This window comes from Pantherophis guttatus, chromosome 18, assembly GCF_059756535.1.
Source record: "Pantherophis guttatus breed Tessera chromosome 18, ASM5975653v1, whole genome shotgun sequence".
NCBI classification, from domain to species: Eukaryota; Metazoa; Chordata; class Lepidosauria; order Squamata; family Colubridae; genus Pantherophis; species Pantherophis guttatus.
Window position 1 is genome coordinate 14720415 of NC_142080.1, and position 18357 is coordinate 14738771.

General features: G+C 51.3%; 1 protein-coding gene across 8 annotated transcripts; it reads left to right on the forward strand.

Annotated features, from left to right (window-relative positions):
- Positions 1–745: 745 nt before the first annotated feature.
- On the forward strand, positions 746–12038 carry LOC117670833 (Golgi-associated RAB2 interactor protein 1A-like). 8 transcript variants are annotated; one of them, XR_015730412.1, is made up of 7 exons: positions 746–1030; positions 3563–3726; positions 7643–7842; positions 8829–9072; positions 9202–9527; positions 10100–10433; positions 11794–12038. XR_015730412.1 is itself a non-coding variant. In XM_034426298.3 (7 exons), the coding sequence occupies exons 2-7, from the start codon at positions 3583–3585 to the stop codon at positions 11916–11918; spliced, it is 1098 nt and encodes a 365-aa protein (XP_034282189.1). In that variant the 5' UTR covers positions 746–1030; positions 3563–3582; the 3' UTR covers positions 11919–12038. The 8 variants fall into 8 exon arrangements, 3 of the variants coding, with proteins under 3 accessions (XP_034282189.1, XP_034282187.1, XP_060541528.2); XM_034426298.3 differs by having other exon boundaries at positions 10375–10433; XR_015730411.1 differs by lacking the exon at positions 746–1030 and adding an exon at positions 1058–1202.
- Positions 12039–18357: the final 6319 nt, after the last annotated feature.

The following is an 18357-nucleotide window of genomic DNA, read 5'->3' on the forward strand; positions in this document are numbered from 1 at the left end:
ATAACTGTAGGTTTGGGAGTTTAAGGCCTCCTCTTTCTGGAACATCTTGCATAATTTTCAATTTCACTCTCGGCTTCTTCTCGTTCCAGACAAACTTATTCACACCAGACTGCCAAACTTTCAGTTGTTTATCACTTTTAAGCACTGGAATCATTTGAAACAAAAACAGAAAACTTGGCAAAATATTCATCTTAACTGCTGCTATTCTTCCAAGTAGAGACAGCTGCAGTTTTTTCCAAGTCTCCATGTCTTTCTGCACCTAGTCCTTCTCTTCATTAAATTAGACATACCTAATTCCAACAACCGTTCTTCAAATGTTTGAGCCTCCAGCCCTTCATCCTCTTGGCTGCTCTTCTCTGCACTCTTTCCAGAATCTCAACATCTTTTTTGCATGGTGATGACCAGAGAGGTCAAGGGCAAGGGTGAAATCCAGCAGGTTCTGACAGGTTCTGGAGAACCGGTAGTGGAAATTTTGGGCAGTTCGGGGAACCGGCAAATCTGGCTGGCCCCCGAGTGGGGTGGGAATGGAGATTTTGCAGTATCCTTCCCCTGCCACGTCCACCATGCCACAGCCACAGAACTGGTAGTAAAAAAAATTGGATTTCACCACTGGTCAAGGGGGTCCTAAGCGATGGGCAGGGAGGCAAACCTCTTGCTTTCACACCCAGCCCTCTCCCTCAGTCTCCAGCTGCCACACACACCCCAACTCAGTGGTGAAATGCAAATTTTTTTGCTACCGGTTCTGTGGGCGTGGCTTGGTGGGCGTGGCTTGGGGGGGTCATATGACTGTGTGGGCATGGCTAACTGCTTTTTCTACTTTTTAAAGCATATTTACTACCTATTCGCCCGAACCGGTAGTAAAAAAATGCTTTAAAAAGGTTTTTAAAAGGTTCCAACGATCATGCAGCACAGCTGTGATCATCAGAACCTCTTTTTTTTTACTTTTTAAAGCATTTTTAAAACCTGGGGGTGCAGAACGGATGGCCCGGCCTTGTCTCCCTTTGCCGAGATCCCCAGCGCTCCAGACCAGGTGGGACAGCCCTTTGCGCCTGGGTTCCGCAGGGGTCTCCGTGGCAATGGAGGCAGAGGTCACAGAGGGAGAGAGCCGGACATCGGCCCCCCAGCCCCAGAAGCACCATCAGCCATGGCCAAGGGGAGAGAGATGGCGCGGGTCAAACAGGCAGGCCCACAAAAGACCCCAGGTCAGCCCTCGCCAGGGCGGGGGGCACCAGGGCCTCTTGGGGAGGTTGGCACCAGCTTTCCCAGCCCCAGTAGTGGGCAGACCAGCGGCCCAGGACTGGGGGGCCAAAGTCCCAGACAATTGGGGCGGAGGCTGGGACCCTCGGGGTCAAGGGCAAGCCAGCTCTTGAGCTTGTCAGCTTCTCCGAAGGGGCGAGAAGGGCTTCTTCTGTTTCTCAGAATGGAAGGGTACTTCTGGGGTCCCCCATTATTTCAAACCATGCCCCTTCCAGACGTCTCCCCTTGGGCAGCTGAAGACTCTTGAGGGGAGGCAGGGAGAGGGGAGATGGCGCTTCTCGGCATGAGTTGCCAGCAAGACAGCCATAGCACTTGGACTTATATACCTCTTCACAGTGCTTTGCAGCCCTATCTAAGTGGTTTTACAGAGTCAGCAGGTTGATAATCTGGGTCCTCTTTTATCAACCTGGGAAGGATGGAAGGCTGAGTCAACCTTGAGCCAGTCAGGATCGAGTTGCTGGCAGAGTCAGCCTGAAATACTGCATTCTCACCACTGCGCCACCACGGTTCAAGATGCCCACTTAGCAGTGGTGAAATCTAAAAATTGTCGCTACCGGTTCTGTGGGCGTGACTTGGTGGGCTTGATGGGCGTGGCAGGGGAAGGATACTGCAAAATCTCCATTCCCACCCCACTCTGGGACCAGCCAGAGGTGATATTTGGCAGTTCTCCGAACTACTCAAAATTTCCGCTACCGGTTCTCCAGAACCTGTCAGAACCTGCTGGATTTCACCCGTGCCTCTTAGGGAAGACATCCCTATTCTGCTTCATCCATGCCATATGCCTGGAGATCTGGCACAGAAAGCACCATAAGGAATCCAGGTTCCCATGCTCCCCAGCCAAACAGTAGCCTGGCTAGGCAGAGAGAGCTGAATGGGGCTCTCTGGGCAACATTCGGTGGCATTTATGCCCCCTCTCAACCTTGCTATGGTGTAGGGTCTGCTTGGGTGGGGGGTTGGACTAGATGACCTACAAGGTCCCTTCCAACTCTGTTAATCTGTATCTGTATCTGCTAGCTCTGCCTTGATCCAGAGCAGGGCTCTCCAAACTTGGCAACGTTAAGACATGTGGACTTCAACTCCCAGAATTCCCCAGCCAGCATAGTTGGCCGTATAATTCCCCATTCCAATTCTAGGAGTCGAAATCCACACGTCTTCAAAGTTGCCAAGTTTGGAGAGTCCTGCTTCAGAGCATCACCTGCTGGGTGGGATAGTGCCTAGGAAGGTGGAGGGGTGGGATGGATTACAGTGACGCAGCAATTTCCCAGGAAGAAGGGAGCAGGTGACAAGGAGGAGGGCGAGACGAGAGGCAGCACAGCCCGAAGACGAAGCGGCTTAGGAGAGCCACTCCCTAGAATCTCCCAGAGTAAACTTTAGAGTAAAAGGTCTGTAAAAATTCTCAGTCCTCCAGGTCCTGGTTGTCCCAAAGGTGCTTTTTCAGGTTTTTTTTTTTTTTTTTTTGAAAACTATCAGAGCTGAAGACATTTCTTGGATGAGAAGCAAAATGTCTCCAAAGAAAAAGCAGAAAGTCCAGTTGCCTCCTGAAAAAAGCTCCTTTGGGACAACCAGGACCTGGAGGACCGAAAATCTCTATAGATTTTTAGTTATGCAATTTGGGATGGACACTCTTGGAATGGTGTGGGAACAGGAATGGATTTCCAGAGGAAAAAAATTGCAGACTACAGGAACCGTTTGCACCATTCAGGTGACCCTGAGGACAGAGACAAACCTCCCTCAATGACCGCCTAAAAGGATGCAAACGGCCAGCTGTCTGCAAGGGCTATAAATCCTTCCCTTCCCCACCATCCTGTTAGAGCTGAAGAAGCTTCTTGGATGAGAAGCGAAACGTCTTCAAAGAAAAAAACCAGAAAGTCCAGTTGCCTCCTGAAAAAGCCCCTTTGGGATATCTTAGAGTAGTAAAAGTTTAATAGCAAAGGAACCCTGGTGGCACAGTGGTTAAAGTACTGCATTGCAGACAAACTCTGCCCACAGTCTGGGTGTTTGATCCTGATGGGGTTCAGGCTTGCCTCTGCCTTCCATCCTTCCGAGGTCAGTAAAATGAGGACCCAGATTCTTGGGGGCAAGATGCAAATAAAGCTTTGACATTGTCAAAGCCCAGAGAGTCTCTAAAGCACTAGGGGGCGGTATAATCCAAGCCTACAATGCTATTGCTATTTAGTCCGGCAAGAGTCTGCCAATTGTGTGCAAGGAAATAAAGAACCAGAGCCCGGATGGACTGTCCTCTGTCGTTCTTGGGCTGGGCCCGGCTCCTGCCCTCTTCCAATCGCTGCCCCCTCTTCCCAGGCAGGCCTGGAAGGAGCCAAGGTGATGGAAGCACCCAAGGCCCCCAAGAACCCCACCAGCGGCCGAGGCCTCTTCAACACCAACATGGGACCACTGCAGCGCCAGCTGCGCCTGGGCGAATACAACCTGCTCAAGTGCGCTGCCATGTTTGAAAGCGACTTCGTCCAGGTAAGAGGGCAGGGGGCAGAAGCAGCCGGGGAGGTAGCCGTGGCCCCATCCAGCCCCCCAGGAAGCAGCCATGCTCAGGAATACTGGATTTAGGAGCATTCGTTTAGCAACCTTTCAAAGTTAGGACGGTGCTGAAAAATGTGACCAGTCCTCCCACTTACAACCGTTGCAGTCTTCCAATATCTAAGGGGTTGCCCCAAAGAAGAGAGGGTCACCCTATTCTCCAGAAGGCAAGATGAGAAACTAATCAACCGGGAATTAAGGAGAAACTTCCTAACAGTGAGGACAATTAACCAGTGGAACAGCTTGCCACCGGAAGTTGTGGGTGCTCCAGCACTGGAGGTTTTTAAGAAGAAACTGGACATCCACTTGTCTGAAATGGTCTAGGGTCTCCTGCTTGCACAGGGGGTTGGACTAGAAGGCCTCCAAAGTCCCTCGCAACTCTGTTCTGTTCTCTTCATTGCAGTGTCCCCACACTCACCTGATCACAATTTTTGCACCTGGCCTGCATTGATGGCATCCCAACATCCCAACATCCCACCCAGCCGCTGGGTGAGATCATCCGTGGTTTTGGGGTGCGATGCCATCTGTACGCTGATGACACTCAGCTGTACATCTCCACCCCAGACCACCCCAATGATGCCCTCGAAGTGATGTCCCAGTGTCTGGAGGCCGTGCGGGTCTGGATGGGGAGGAACAGGCTTCGGCTCAACCCTTCCAAGACCGAGTGGCTGTGGATGCCGGCGTCCCGGTATAGCCAGCTGGTGCCATCGCTGGCTATTGGGGGTGAATCATTGGCCCCCACGGAAAGGGCCCGCAACTTGGGCGTTCTCCTGGACACACGGCTGTCTTTAGAAGAGCATATGACGGCCATGGCCAGGGGGTCTTTTTATCAGGTTCGCCTGATACGCCAGTTGCGCCCCTTTCTGGACTCCTTGTGCACAGTCACTCATGCCTTGGTTACGTCACGCCTGGACTACTGTAACGCTCTCTACATGGGGCTCCCCCTGAGGAGCACCCGGAGGCTCCAGCTGGTGCAGAATGCGGCCGCGCGGGTGATTATGGGAGCGACGTGGGCTCCCACGTAACACCTCTCCTGCGCGAGCTACATTGGCTCCCGGTGGTCTTCCGGGTGCGCTTTAAGGTGTTGGTTCTCATCTTTAAAGCGCTCCATGGCTTAGGGCCAGGGTATTTGCGAGACCGCCTGCTGCTACCTATAACCTCCCACCGGCCAATACGCTCTCACAGAGAGGGCCTCCTCGGGGTGCCGTCGGTCAGGCAATGTCGGCTGGCGGCCCCCAGGGGGCGAGCCTTCTCTGTGGGGGCACCCGCCCTGTGGAATGAGCTGCCTCCTGGAATACGATTGATCCCGGACCTCCGGACCTTCCGTAAAGCCCTGAAGACATTTTTATTTCATCAAGCCGGCCTAGCCTAAATGGTTTTTAATTGGGATTTTAAATTTTATGGATTTGGGGTTTTAAATTTGGGTAGCCAATGATTTAATTCTTTTAATTATCTTAACTTTTGCATTTGTATGTTTTTTAATTTTGGCTGTTCACCGCCCTGAGTCCCTTCTGGGAGAAGGGCGGTATACAAATTAAATAAATAAATAAATAAAATAAATAAACATCCTGGAATCACATGATTCCCCCAATTACTGGTTTCCAACAAGCAAAGTCAGTGGAAAAAATCAGATTCATTTAATGATGGCATGATTCACTTAACAACATTATAAAAAAAATTCTAGTGCAGTCACACAATGACTCACTTTAACAATTTCATCACTCAGTGACGGAGGTTCCCGTTGCGGTCGTAAGTCAAGGACTATCTGCAGAGGGAGCCACAATTCCCCACTTGCCATGGCCAGATCCCGTCACTTCCTTCCGGCTGCTCTCCCTCCCCACAGATAGCAGTGATCCTCCATGAGGTCTCCCAGGTGATCTCTTAGCTTCCCCAACCTGCAGGACAGGGATCCCAAAGGAGCAGCTCTCCCAAGGAAAGGACAGCGAGGGGCCAAGGATGCCTCACGGAAAGGGGTCCGAGAGGGGCCATGTTGTGACCGAGGCCCAAATAGTGATTACTTTTATTAAAACAGCTGAGAATTAATTCATTCTCAGCTTAGTCCAAAACAAAATTCTTAATAACCAGTCTGTCAGCCTTATCACCAACTTTTCATGTCTTTGGCCACCGGCCAAAGCTTTTCTTGGCAAAAACTCCACAAAGTTCAAGAGACGCTGACAAGAAGCACTGGAATCAACGTTGCTTTTCTACAAAGAACCCAATGGCTCATTGCTGCTCTTTTAAGCCTTATGGGAGGGGCCAATCATCTCCTGGCTTTACTCCCGAGTCGTCCTTTTTGCTTTAGCTGCTCTTGCCTTCTGGCAGCTCTTCGCATGCGTGCACTAGGAACAGGCTCCTCTTGTTCCTCTCCCTTTCTGCTATCCGCCTCTGGAGGCTCCGGAAGCCGTGCATCGCTCCCAGATGGCCCTGGCCCCACCTCTGCCTCTGACGCAGAGCCCTCATCCGGGCCTTCCCCAGCCTCCAGGACTGGCTCATTGTCCTCCCCAGCCTCCTTACTGTCCGCTGCCAGGTCCGCAGGTTGCTGGTGGACCACTAGAAGCCGATGATACCAGGCATTCTTGGCAAACTGCTTGGCAAGTGTGGGCAGGGAGACGGGTGAATCCTGCCCTGCCAAGGTTGCAACTGGGGTTACCCCTTGAGCCAGAAAGCAGGAAAATTTGGGACTGATCCAGGGAGGTTTTTGGGGGTTTTTTACATTAGAATAAGTTGGGCTGCAGAACAGATTGCCACTGGATATGAGGCTGGCATTCCCTGGGGTGGTTTTGAAGGAGGTTTCCTTGCTTCCAGGATGGGAGATTGTCAGAATGCCATCCGGGGGTGGAGGGGGCTTGTTTACCCTGAAACCTAGCCTGGACCCCTGAGACCCTCTGGGACCCCGGCTCAATCATGGCATTTGTGCAATGTGAATTTTAGTTTTAGTTTTAGTTTGACTTTTTTCTTCTTTTGATGGAAAACAGGACAGGACAGTGCTAAGTTGCATTAACAGAGGGATACAATCAAGATCAAGGGACGTACTAACTCCACTCTATAAAGCCTTTAGTAAGGCCACACCTGGAATCCTGCATCCAGTTTTGGTCACCACACTATAAAAAAACAACCAACCCATGGAACAGAGGCTGCCTTCGGAAGTTGTGGGAGCTTCATCCCTGGAGGCTGGACTAGAGGACCTCCAAGGTCCCTTCCAACTCTGTTATTCTGTTATTCAGAAGTTGTGGGAGCTCCATCCCTGGAGGCTTTCAAGAGGAGACTGGGCTGCCCTCTGTCAGAAATGGTGCAGGGTCTCCTGCTTGGGGGGGTGGGGGTTGGACTAGATGACCCACAACTCTGTTAATCTGTTAAATCTGTTAAGGTAGTCCTCAACGTATGACCACAAGTTAGTCTGAAATTTTTAGCAGTTGTTAAGTGAGTTTTGCCCCATTTTATGACCTTTTTCACCACCGTTGTTAAGCAAAACTGCAGTCGTTAAGTGAATCTGGCTTCCTCACTGACTTGGCTTGTCGGAAGCCAGCTGGGAAGGTTACAAAGGACGACCAGATGACCCCAGGATGCTGCAACCCTCCCAAATCCATGCCAGTGGCCAAGTGCCCTAATTTTGATCATGTCAGCCATGGGGGATGCTGCAATGGTTGTGTGGAAAACAGGCATAGAGGTCCCTGTTTTCAATGCTGTTTTAACTTTGGTCACTAAGCGAATGGTTGTAAGCCGAGGACTACCTGTTCTGTGTTTCTCAACCTTGGCCACATGGGCGGACTTCATCTCCTACTCAGGAAGGCAAGAAAAAAAAGGGGATGATTCCAACCACGGTTTGCAGGCCGCCCCCCTCTGTGTCTTTCAGGTCAGCAAGCAAGGTGGCATTCTCGATGTGCACAATCAGGTGCAGCAGGTGCGTGTCGCCATTGCAGCCACCAGCCCGGGCCTTCCGGTGCCCGACATTCTCCTGCTGGCCCGGCCGGTCCTCCTCCCTCAACAGCTGCCACCCAACCTGCAGCACAGGTATCGCCCCCGTGCTCGGAACAGGAAGTTTGAGCTCACCAGGTAAGGCTCTCCGGCCATCTCTCCCCTCCCTTCTTTGGGCTGGGCTGCGTTTTCGTGGTCCCTCCCTTGGCCGTGCCTTCGTTGTACTCCGAAGCAATTAGGACCGGCTTTGGGAAGAGATGCTCACCACGCCTGGCAGGAAAACTCTTCGGCCAGCTTTGCCAAAGCTTGGAACTCCTGGAGCTTGTTAAGAGGGACTCAAACGCTAGTGGACTCGCTACTTGTAGGGGCTTTGGACAGCATAATGCTGTGGTCATTTGGAACGGTCACTCACCAAATGGATGCAAGTCAGGGGCTGCCTGTGGGGTCCCTGGGGCTCTCTGAGATTGGTGGTTTTCTTTTGCAGGCGTTTCATTGCCAAAGTAGGTAACTTCATCAGTGCAAGAAGGGAGTGGGGTTTGTGGAGAGGAGGAGGAGGAGGAGGAGGACTATGGGATCCTTATTATTCTTGATTGTTTTCTTGCAGACGTTTTAGGACCCAACTAGTGAACAACATCAGTGCTAGAAGGTAGAGGGATTTGTTCTCTCAGTGTTGGCAGGAGTGTTACTTTCTTCTTGGTGATTCTTTCATCTGAGTTGGTAGTTCCTTGATTGGGGTAAAAAAGAGTAAACACCCCTCAATTCCAGTACGATGTTATCTTAGGTTAGGTTATGAAACCACTAAGCTCAGAGAGCACCCAGGACCTCACAATTGCTGCCATCCTCCTCCTCCTCCTCTCTGCCAACCCCCCTCCCTTCTAGCACTGATGATGTTCCCTAGTTGGGTCATGAAACGACTGCAGGAAAATAGCCCAGCTCAGAGAGCACCGAGGACCCCAGAGTCCAATCCTGAGCTACAAAGACTCTCTTTACCACAGCATCTAAGCCCCAGCAAATAAATCAATGAGATAAACAGGATGGAGGGAGGTGGCCCAGGGCAAGCCCCCCCCCCCCCGTTGCATGAGCCAGTTGCAGGCCCCTCCCCACAGTCTTCCCTCCCCCCTTAGGCTCCTTCCGTTGTGCTTCGTCAAAATCACCATCCACGACCAGGAGAAGAAGCAGCTGCGATTCAAGATGGTGACCGGCCGCACCTTCTACCTCCAGCTTTGTCCCCCAGCAGACAACCAGAAGGACAACTTTGACTTGTGGGTCAAGGTGGTCCATCTCCTTCGGCCCCCCTCGGACATTAACCAGGATAAGTGGCGCCAAGACCCATGGAAGTCTGGGGATTTAGCCCCCCAAGCAACCATCGTGAGTTGGCAAACTGGCTGGGGAGTTTTGGGAGATCTGGAGGGCGCCTGCTTGGAGAAGGCTGCTCTGGACCAGCCCTCTTGGGGGGAGGGTCCCCCCCACCACATCACTTCTCTTCTGCCCTGACAGAGTTCTGCCACCCAGGCCTCGGAGGAGAGGGAGATCTCCATCGCAGAAGTGCTGAGCACCCTGCAGGAAGAGATCCTGGACAGCCCTGGCAACACAATGGACTTCCTGGACACTCCCAGCGTCTCCACAAGCCCCACCCCGACCTTGGTGGCCATCCAAGAGAGGCTGGAGAGCCCTTTCCCTCTGGAGGCCCACAGCTCCATGGAGGAGCCCTGGAGGGAAAGGAAGAAGGAGAACTCCATGGCGCTGTTACCCATCAGCAGAAACGAGACCAAAGATGCTCCGAAGGAGACCCCGGAGGTGGCCCACGGGGCAGGAGCTCAAAGGTACCTCATGGAAACTGCCAGATGAGGGTCAAATGCGGGGGGGGCGGTGTCCCCCTCGGGGCACTCTGGCTGTTTTCCTGCAGACGTTTCATAACCCAGCTAGGTAACAACATCAGGCCAGAAAACATAACCTTTAATGGGCAAGCAGGGATTAAGACCAGACAAACAATCCTATGGAAAACAATACTCCAATCAAGGAACTCCCAAGGAGAAACAACCCCACCCCAATACTGGCAGGGCAAGGTACTGTCATCTAAACAGCTAAAGAGGCAACAAATCCCACACTTAATAGCACTGATGATGTTACTTAGTTGGGTAATGAAACGTCTGCATGAAAACAACCAAGTTCAGAGAGCACCAAGGACCCCACAGTCCTCCTCCTCCTCTTCCTCCCTTTCTCCTCCTCCTTCACTCCAGACACCCCACTCCCTTCTAGCACTGATGATGTCACTTAGCTGGGGAATTCTGGGAGTTGAAGTCCACATACCTTGCAAAGCTGAACCTTTTGCTTCGCATTCTATTTATTCTCTGTGTGCATTTATTTCCATTATTCCTGCTCTTCCCCCCTTCAGCAATCAGCTTTCAACTCAGAATTCAAACCATCAACCTTCCCTGTTTCAGCAAAGCCTCCCACCATCCCTTACCCTGCGTCTGTCCTAACTCCACAAATGAGCAGCAAACCTTTTTTTCCCTCCGTGTGTTTCGGAACGACACGATGAAGGGCAAAAAGGGCACCGTCCACTGCACCCTGGCTGGATGTCCGGCAGCACCAGTGGGCGAATTGGTGAGTGGGCCAGCATGGGAACGAGACGGGTGGGAGTTCTGATGAAAACCGTTCCTCTTGCAGAAAAAGCAAACCCCGAAGCAAGTCGAGCCGATCTCGCCGAAGCCATTCGTCCAAGAGAGGTAAGCAAGGCTGCCGGACTCAGAATCGCAGAATCACAAAGTTGGAAGGGGGCTTGGAGGTCTTCTAGTCCAGCCCTCTGCTCAAACAGGAGACCCTGCACCAGGGATGGTTAACCTTTTTGGCACTGAGTGCCAAAACTGGAGTGCGTGCATGGGCACGTGCCGGACTGCCGGACCCCGGAAGAGAGCAGCTGGCCGGTGCATATGCACGCCTGACCAGCTGTCCAGCGCATGCGCATGATGGAACCCAGAAGAGCACCTGGCGATGGCGCACGTGCATGCCACCTCTGGCATGCACACCATAGGTTCACCATCACGGCTCCACACCAGTCATGGAACCACCAAGGAGAAAACCACAGCCCACTAACACTGGCAGGGCAAACAATTGGATATAAACAGGGAGCAAACTCCACTCCTTTCTAACACTGAAGATGTTACCTAGTGGGGTAATGAAACATCTGCAAGAAAGCCACCAAGTTCAGAGAGCACCAAGGACTCCACAGTCCTCCTTCTCCTCCTCCTCTTCCCTCCTTCACTCCACTACACTCAGCCCCAAGGATAGCACAGTTGTCCTCTTCCTCTCTTCAAACCCCACTCCTTTCTAGCACTGATGATGTTACCTAGTCAGGTAATGAAAGGTCTGCAAGAAAACCACCAAGCTCAGGGAACACCAAGAAACCCACAATCTTCCTCCTCCTCCTCTGTCAGAGTTTGTTGCAAAATCAAATCCAGAAGCACACACAGATAAACTGATGCAGCAGGATTCATTAAGTTCTTTATATACACAATAACACATGAAGTAAGTTTACAATGCCAACAACAGATTCACAGTCTCATTTCAGCTCAGATCTGCAGACAAGTTCACACACACACACTGGTTTCAGTTTCTCTTTTCTCTGCACAGACTCAGAAGCTGCAGACTAAGACACGCCCTGGCTCCAGTCTGTCTCAGCTTCCAATTGGCTGATTTAGTTACTATGCCTATTCATTGGCTGACCTTGTTACCATGTCTTCCCAGTCATTAATATTCTGACTTTCTCCTCCTCCCCCTCCCTCTCCTCCTCTCCACATATCACACCCCCTTCTAGCACTGATGATGTTATCTAGTTGGCTCATGAAAGGTCTGCAAGAAAACAGCCAAGCTCAGAGAAGACCAAGAACCCCACAATCTTCCTCCCTCCCTCCCTCCCTCCCTCCCCTACAAACCCCACTCCCTTCTGGCACTGATGATGTTACCTAGTTGGGTCATGAAAGGCCTGTGAGAAAACAGCCAAGCCCAGAGAGCACCAAGGATCCCCCAGTTCAACCTGGAGCTACAGATCTTCTCTTCTCTTGTCTCTTCTCTTCCCTTCCTCTCCAGTTGTGAGCCAGGCTTCCAGGAAAATCTCCTCCCTCATGGGCTCCTTCTCTGGGACCAGCCAGAAGGTCCCCAAGAGTTCCCGCAGCAGCCGGAAGCCCTCTACCAGCAAAGAAAGAAAACGCTGAGCAGCCCCCTCCCCACAATCCCCTTGAGAAAAACCAGAGGCCTGAACCAGACAAAAAACCAGGCCTCTTTCCTTTCTTGAATAAAGGAAATCATTAGTAAAGATGATGGCTAGAAACACATTGCGGATACCTTGTCGATGGTCCTGTCTTGTAGAGCAGTGGGAGTTGAGTTCTGGGAGTTGAAGTCCACCTGTTTGAAATTTACCCAATTTGAAGAACACAGACTTAAAAAACAGCCTGATGTCTGATGTGGGAGTCAGGCATCACTTCCTGTTCTTAAGCAAAGGGGGTGGGCTGTGTCCCCCAAACTTTGAGGGTTTTGCTTGCATCCCACCCTCAAGATGAGCAACCTTTTCTCTGTGCTTTGCCCTAGTTAGTAAGGGTCAGGCAACACCTTTGTTAGTACAATAGGTCAGCTCAACAGAGCAAGCATCCCACTTGATTTACACTGAGCCCAGAAATCTGGAAATCCAGCATCTGTCCCGGCCAGTTTCCCTGACTTTTGACCTCAACGACCTCTCGCTAGTACCCTGGCACTTCCAGGTGAGGCAGCTGCCCTCTTAGAGGAACGCAAAGTGAACAGACATTTTTGTCCTGGGATTTTCGTTGGCCGAGAGCTACCGAAAGCAGCTTGCTCTGTCCGTCTGTGAAGGCCACTTAAGCACAAAGGAGCCAGGTTGGATGTGATGGAGGCGCCCAAGCTGTCGCCTCCCAGGAAGTGGGTTGCCACCGGGCAAGATCACAATGCCCTCCATATGTTGCGGGACGATGGACGGGCCCCACCACAATGGGCACCACAGACGGGCTGGGGAAAGCGACAGCATGTTCACACTTTCCCCCCTGATTAATCGGCCTGCTCCCTCTTACAAACACACACAGACGGCCTCAGACCCCCCCTCCGGTCGGGAATGGGGAGGGGGAGACAGTGAGGGGTGGCGAGCAGCAGAAGGAGAGGCTGCGGCAGCCTGGAACTGGCCTTCTGGCGGGTCCCCAGAGCCCTTTCCATGGGGGGGGGAGGAGGAATGGGGATCGATTCCCTGCGTCCCCAGGAGGCTGTCCAAATGCAGAGCAACTAAGTGATCCTGGATTTTGCAGCAGCAGCAGGGCATTTGGGGGAGGGGGGGCTGTCTTTCTAGGAAAGGGTGGGGTGCTTTTAAGGGTGCAGATACAGACCATCAGGTCCCCCCCCCACCTTCTTGGAAAAGCTCTTTTGCCCATCAAAGTAGTGGCAGTTTCTCAGGAACAGTCAGCCAGATCAATTGGGCAGCTCAGCTTCACAACATCGTCTCTGGCAAAAATCTGAAAATGGACAAACCCCAATTTGGATCCCTGGTGCATTGGATGAATTTGGTGGCGTAATCTCCATCTTCAAGGTTTTTAAATCCTGCCAATCTGGAGAATGGCAGGTTTACATCTTTGGTTACTCGGCCCACTGACACCACCGGATGGTTTTCTGTAAAACGTCACATTATCCTAGCCTATGAATCATAAATACAAAGACCTCCAAACAGAAATAGAATGGCTGTGGCAAAGGAAAGCAAAGGTAATCCTGATAATATGTCATCATAGATGCCTTGAGTGCAATCGCAGCACATCTGGAGCACCACTTGAACATTTTCGACATTGACAAATTCACTTATTAGTCAATTGCAAAAGGCAGCTGTCAACTTGCAAAGCTTTCAAGTTGCCATGAGCAGGAGGGAGGGAGGGAGAACTGAGATCTTTCGGAAACTTGACAGCAGCTTTATTAGAACATACCTGTAATACTGTCAAAGATCCCCATCAGCCTATCCCAGCTCCTTGGGAAGGACTCAATGGGTGGACAAAAATACCAAATCCAGCCTGAACATCTGGGTGATTGACCGACAATAAATAATAATAATAATAATAATAATAATAATAATAATAATAATAATAATCCAAAGTGTACAATTTATTGATATCGCTGTACCAGTAGACGCCAGAGTCGAAGAAAAAGAACTGGAAAAAAATCACAAAATATGATGTTATTATGGATGAAACATATGACAGTGATACCCATTGTCATCGGGGCACTTGGTACCATGTCCAAGAATTTTACAAAACACATCAAGAAATTGCAGCTTCCTGCAATAAAACCAGCAGAACTGCAAAAAAAAGTGCACTACTCGGAACATCATATATTTTAAGAAGGTACTTGCTTGATCCCTAGGATGCTGGCAGCAACCCATATCAACCATTAGCACCAGTCAATGGTATTTGTGACCCATTTTTAAATGTTCATTTGACTGAGTTTCATGTTTAATGAATAAAAGAGATAAAATAATAATAACAACAACAACAACAACAACAACAACAACCTTACATCCTTCAATGATGCCTTTAATACCCTTGTACACCAACATCCATCTGTTTGAGATCCTTGGGAAGGACATGAAAAATGAACAAAAGTGCAAAACTCAGTCTAAACATCTGGCTGACTGTGCAACAAACCATAATAATACTGATGATTTAAATGAGATGTTATTGGCAAAAATGGAAGGAAAAGACTTAACTTCATGACATTTCTTCACCTCTTTTAAAGTCTGCATCAGAGGATTCCAGTGGAATCCTTTCCTTCTTGCTGACCCACAAATAATAGCGATAGCAGTTAGACTTATCTACTGCTTCACCGTGCTTCACAGCCCTCTCTAAGCGATTCACAGAGTCAACCTCTTGCTCCCAACAATCTGGCTCCTCATTTTACCCACCTCGGAAGGATAGAAGGCTGAGTCAACCTTGAGCGGGTCAGGATCGAACTGCTGGCAGTCAGCAGATTTAACCTGCAATGCTGCATTCTAACAGGAAGGAAGGAAAGGAAGGAAGGAAGGAAGGAAGGAAGGAAGGAAGGAAGGAAGGAAGGAAGGAAGGAAGGAAGGAAGGAAGGAAGGAAAATAGCAGTAGCTTTCCAGCCCTCTCTAAGCAGTTTACAGAGTCAGCATATTTCCCCCCAACAATCTGGGTCCTCATTTTACCGACCTCAGAAGGATGGAAGGCGGAGTCAACTTTGAGCCTGGTGAAAACTGCCGAACTGCTGGCAATCAGCAGTCAACAAAAGTAGCCTGCTCAACTGCACTCTAACCACTGCGCCACCACGGCTCAAATAGTGCTCAACGTTTTAAAATATTTATATTTATAACTTTCTATTTCTACCGATAACTTTCTATGGCACTTTAGATGTTCTGCGTGCCTTTGCTTGTCATGTTTTCAAAAGATTTCATAAAGCGCCAAAATTCATTATCTCCGTCTTGCTGTTAAAATATTTCCACATTCGCCAACGCAGTTCACCAGGTCAGTGCAAGACCCCACTGTGTCATTCACACAACCTGATGAAAGTGTGAGCTGCCTATCCTGTTGGCCTCTGAAAGATACCGGGGCATTTAGAGGCACTGCGTATAAAAGGGAATTTGGCCACATGCTGATAGCTGGAGATGCTTTGCGCATGGACCGTTGTTGTGCACACTATCGCAACAGCTTAGACAGACAAACAGCCACAGAATTTGGATACTGTGTTTAACAATTCAGCTTTGTTCTGTTTTCATAGTAATAATAATAATAATAATAATTTTATTTCTATACCGCCCTTCTCCCGAAGGACTCAGGGCGGTGTACAGCCTATTTAAAAACACAGACAAAACAATGATATAAAATTTAAAATAATTAAATAAGTGGCTCAAATTTAAAACCCCAATAAATTTAAATACCCCAATTTAAAACTATTGTGTTGATAGTCCGGCCTGGCGGAACAACAGGGTCTTCAATGCGCAGCGAAACACCCGGAGGTCGGAGATCTTACGAATTTCCGGGGGCAGTTCATTCCACAGGGCTGGGTCTCCCACAGAGAAGGCCCTCCCCCTGGGTGTCGCCAGCCGACATAACTTGGCTGATGGCACCCTGAGGAGGCCCTCTCTGTGGGAACGGACTGGTCGGTGGGAGGCTATTGGTGGCAGAAGACGGTCTCGGAGGTACCCGGGTCCTATGCCATGGAGCGCTTTAAAGGAGGAGGAGGCGCTTTAACCACCAGGAGCCAGTGCAGCTCGCGCAGGAGGGGTGTCACATGGGCATAACGGGTTGCGCCCATAACCACCCGCGCGGCCACATTCTGGACCAGCTGGAGCCTCCGAGTGCTCTTCAAGGGGAGCCCCATGTAGAGAGCATTACAATAGTCCAACCGGGAGGTGACAAGGGCATGAGTGACCGTGCGCAAGGCGTCCCGGTCCAGAAAGGGCTGCAACTGGCGAATCAGGCGAACCTGATAAAAGGCCCCCCTGGCCACGGCCGTCATGTGCTCTTCTAAAGACAGCCGTGCATCCAGGAGGACACCCAGATTGCGAGCCCTCTCTGTGGGGGGCAAAGATTCACCCCCAATAGTCAGCAATGGCACCTGCTGACTATATCGGGGCGCCGGAAGCCACAGCCACTCGGTCTTGGAGGGGTTGAGTCTGAGCCTGTTCCTCCCCATCCAGACCCGCACGGCCTCCAGGCAGTGGGACATCACATCAAGGGCATCGTTGGGGTGGTCTGGGGTGGAGATGTACAGCTGAGTATCGTCAGCGTACAGATGACACTTCACCCCAAAACCACGGATGATCTCACCCAGCGGCTTCACATAAATGTTGAAGAGGAGGGGCGAGAGGACCGACCCTTGCGGCACTCCCCATGCGAGATGCCTCGAGGTCGACCTCTGCCCCCCTGCCAACACGAACTGCGAGCGGTCGGAGAGGAAGGAGGAGAACCACCGCAAAACGGTGCCCCCTATTCCTAACCCCCTCAACCGCTGCAGCATGATACCATGGTCGATGGTATCAAAAGCCGCTGAGAGGTCTAATAGGACCAGGACAGAGGAACAACCCCTGTCCCGAGCCCTCCAGAGATCATCCACCAACGCGACCAATGCCGTTTCTGTGCTGTACCCCCGCCTGAAGCCCGACTGGTACGGGTCTAGATAGATAGCTTCATCCAGGTGCCGGGGAAGTTGTCGTGCCACCACGCTCTCAACAACCTTCGCCACAAAACGAAGGTTGGAGACTGGACGATAGTTGGCTAATTCAGCCGGGTCCAGGGAAGGCTTCTTGAGGAGGGGCCTCACTACTGCCTCTTTCAAGGCAGCAGGAAAGGCACCCTCACCCAGAGAAGCACCTATAATCCCCTGGAGCCAGCCTCGTGTAACCTCCCGGGAGGCCAGTACCAACCAGGAGGGACACGGGTCCAATAAACACGTGGCGGCACTAATCTTACCCAGGACCCTGTCCACATCCTCAGGAGTCACAGGATCAAACTCCTCCCAGATAACATTCTCAAGACCTGCCCCGGTCTCCTCCCGTGGACTCATCCAATCGGAGTCCAAGCCATCCCGAAACCGAGCAACTTTATCGTGCAGGAATTGCACAAAATCCTCAGCACGACCCTGCAAGGGATCTTCCCGCACTCCCCCCCGAAGAAGGGAGTGGGTCACCCTAAACAGGGCGGCTGGGCGGTTCTCTGCAGATGCGATAAGAGCGGAAAAATGGTTAGATTTTGCCGCTTTTATCGCCACTAGGTAGGTCTTGATATAAGACCTCACCTGTGTCCGGTCGGAATCGGATTGACTAGTCCTCCAAATGCTCTCTAGGCGTCTTTTCCGACGCTTCATCTCTCTCAGCTCCTCAGAGAACCAAGGAGCCAACTGAGATCGGCATCGGGTCAGAGGCCACAAAGGCACGACGCGGTCCAAAGCTCCAGCGGCCGCCCTTTCCCAGGCGGCCACCAGCTCTTCAGTCGAGTCGTGTGTTAGAGTCTCAGGAAACGGCCCAAGCTCCGTCAGGAACCTTTCAGGATCCATCAGGCGCCTGGGACGGAACCATCTGGTCGGTTCCGTCTCCCTGCGGTGGGGGGAGGCGGTAGGAAAGTCTAGTTGAAGGAGTGAATGATCTGTCCATGACAAGGGTTTAATATCTAGGTCCCCTCTACCAAGATCATTCAACCACTGACCAGAGATAAAAATCAGGTCCAGAGTGTGTCCCCCTATGTGAGTGAGGCCTTGAACTAACTGGGTCAGGTCCAAGGCCGTCATGGAAGCCATGAACTCCCGAGCCACCTCTGACGCCTCACCTGCGGATGGGAGGTTGAAATCCCCCATGACAATAAGTCTGGGGGTATCAACCGCCACCCTGGCAATGACGTCGAGTAGCTCGGGCAGGGTCGCTGCCACGTGGCAGGGAGCCAGGTATGTAGTCAGCAAACCCATCTGCACCGCACGGCCCCACTTCACACAAAGGGACTCACATCCGGCTATCTGAGGAACAGTGGTCTCCCTCGGACAAAGACTCTCCCTAATGATCACCGCCGCGCCCCCACCCCTCCCCTGGGCCCTTGGCTGATGAAATGCACGGAAACCTGGCGGGCACATCTCTACGAGGGGGACCCCCCCCTCTTGGCCCAA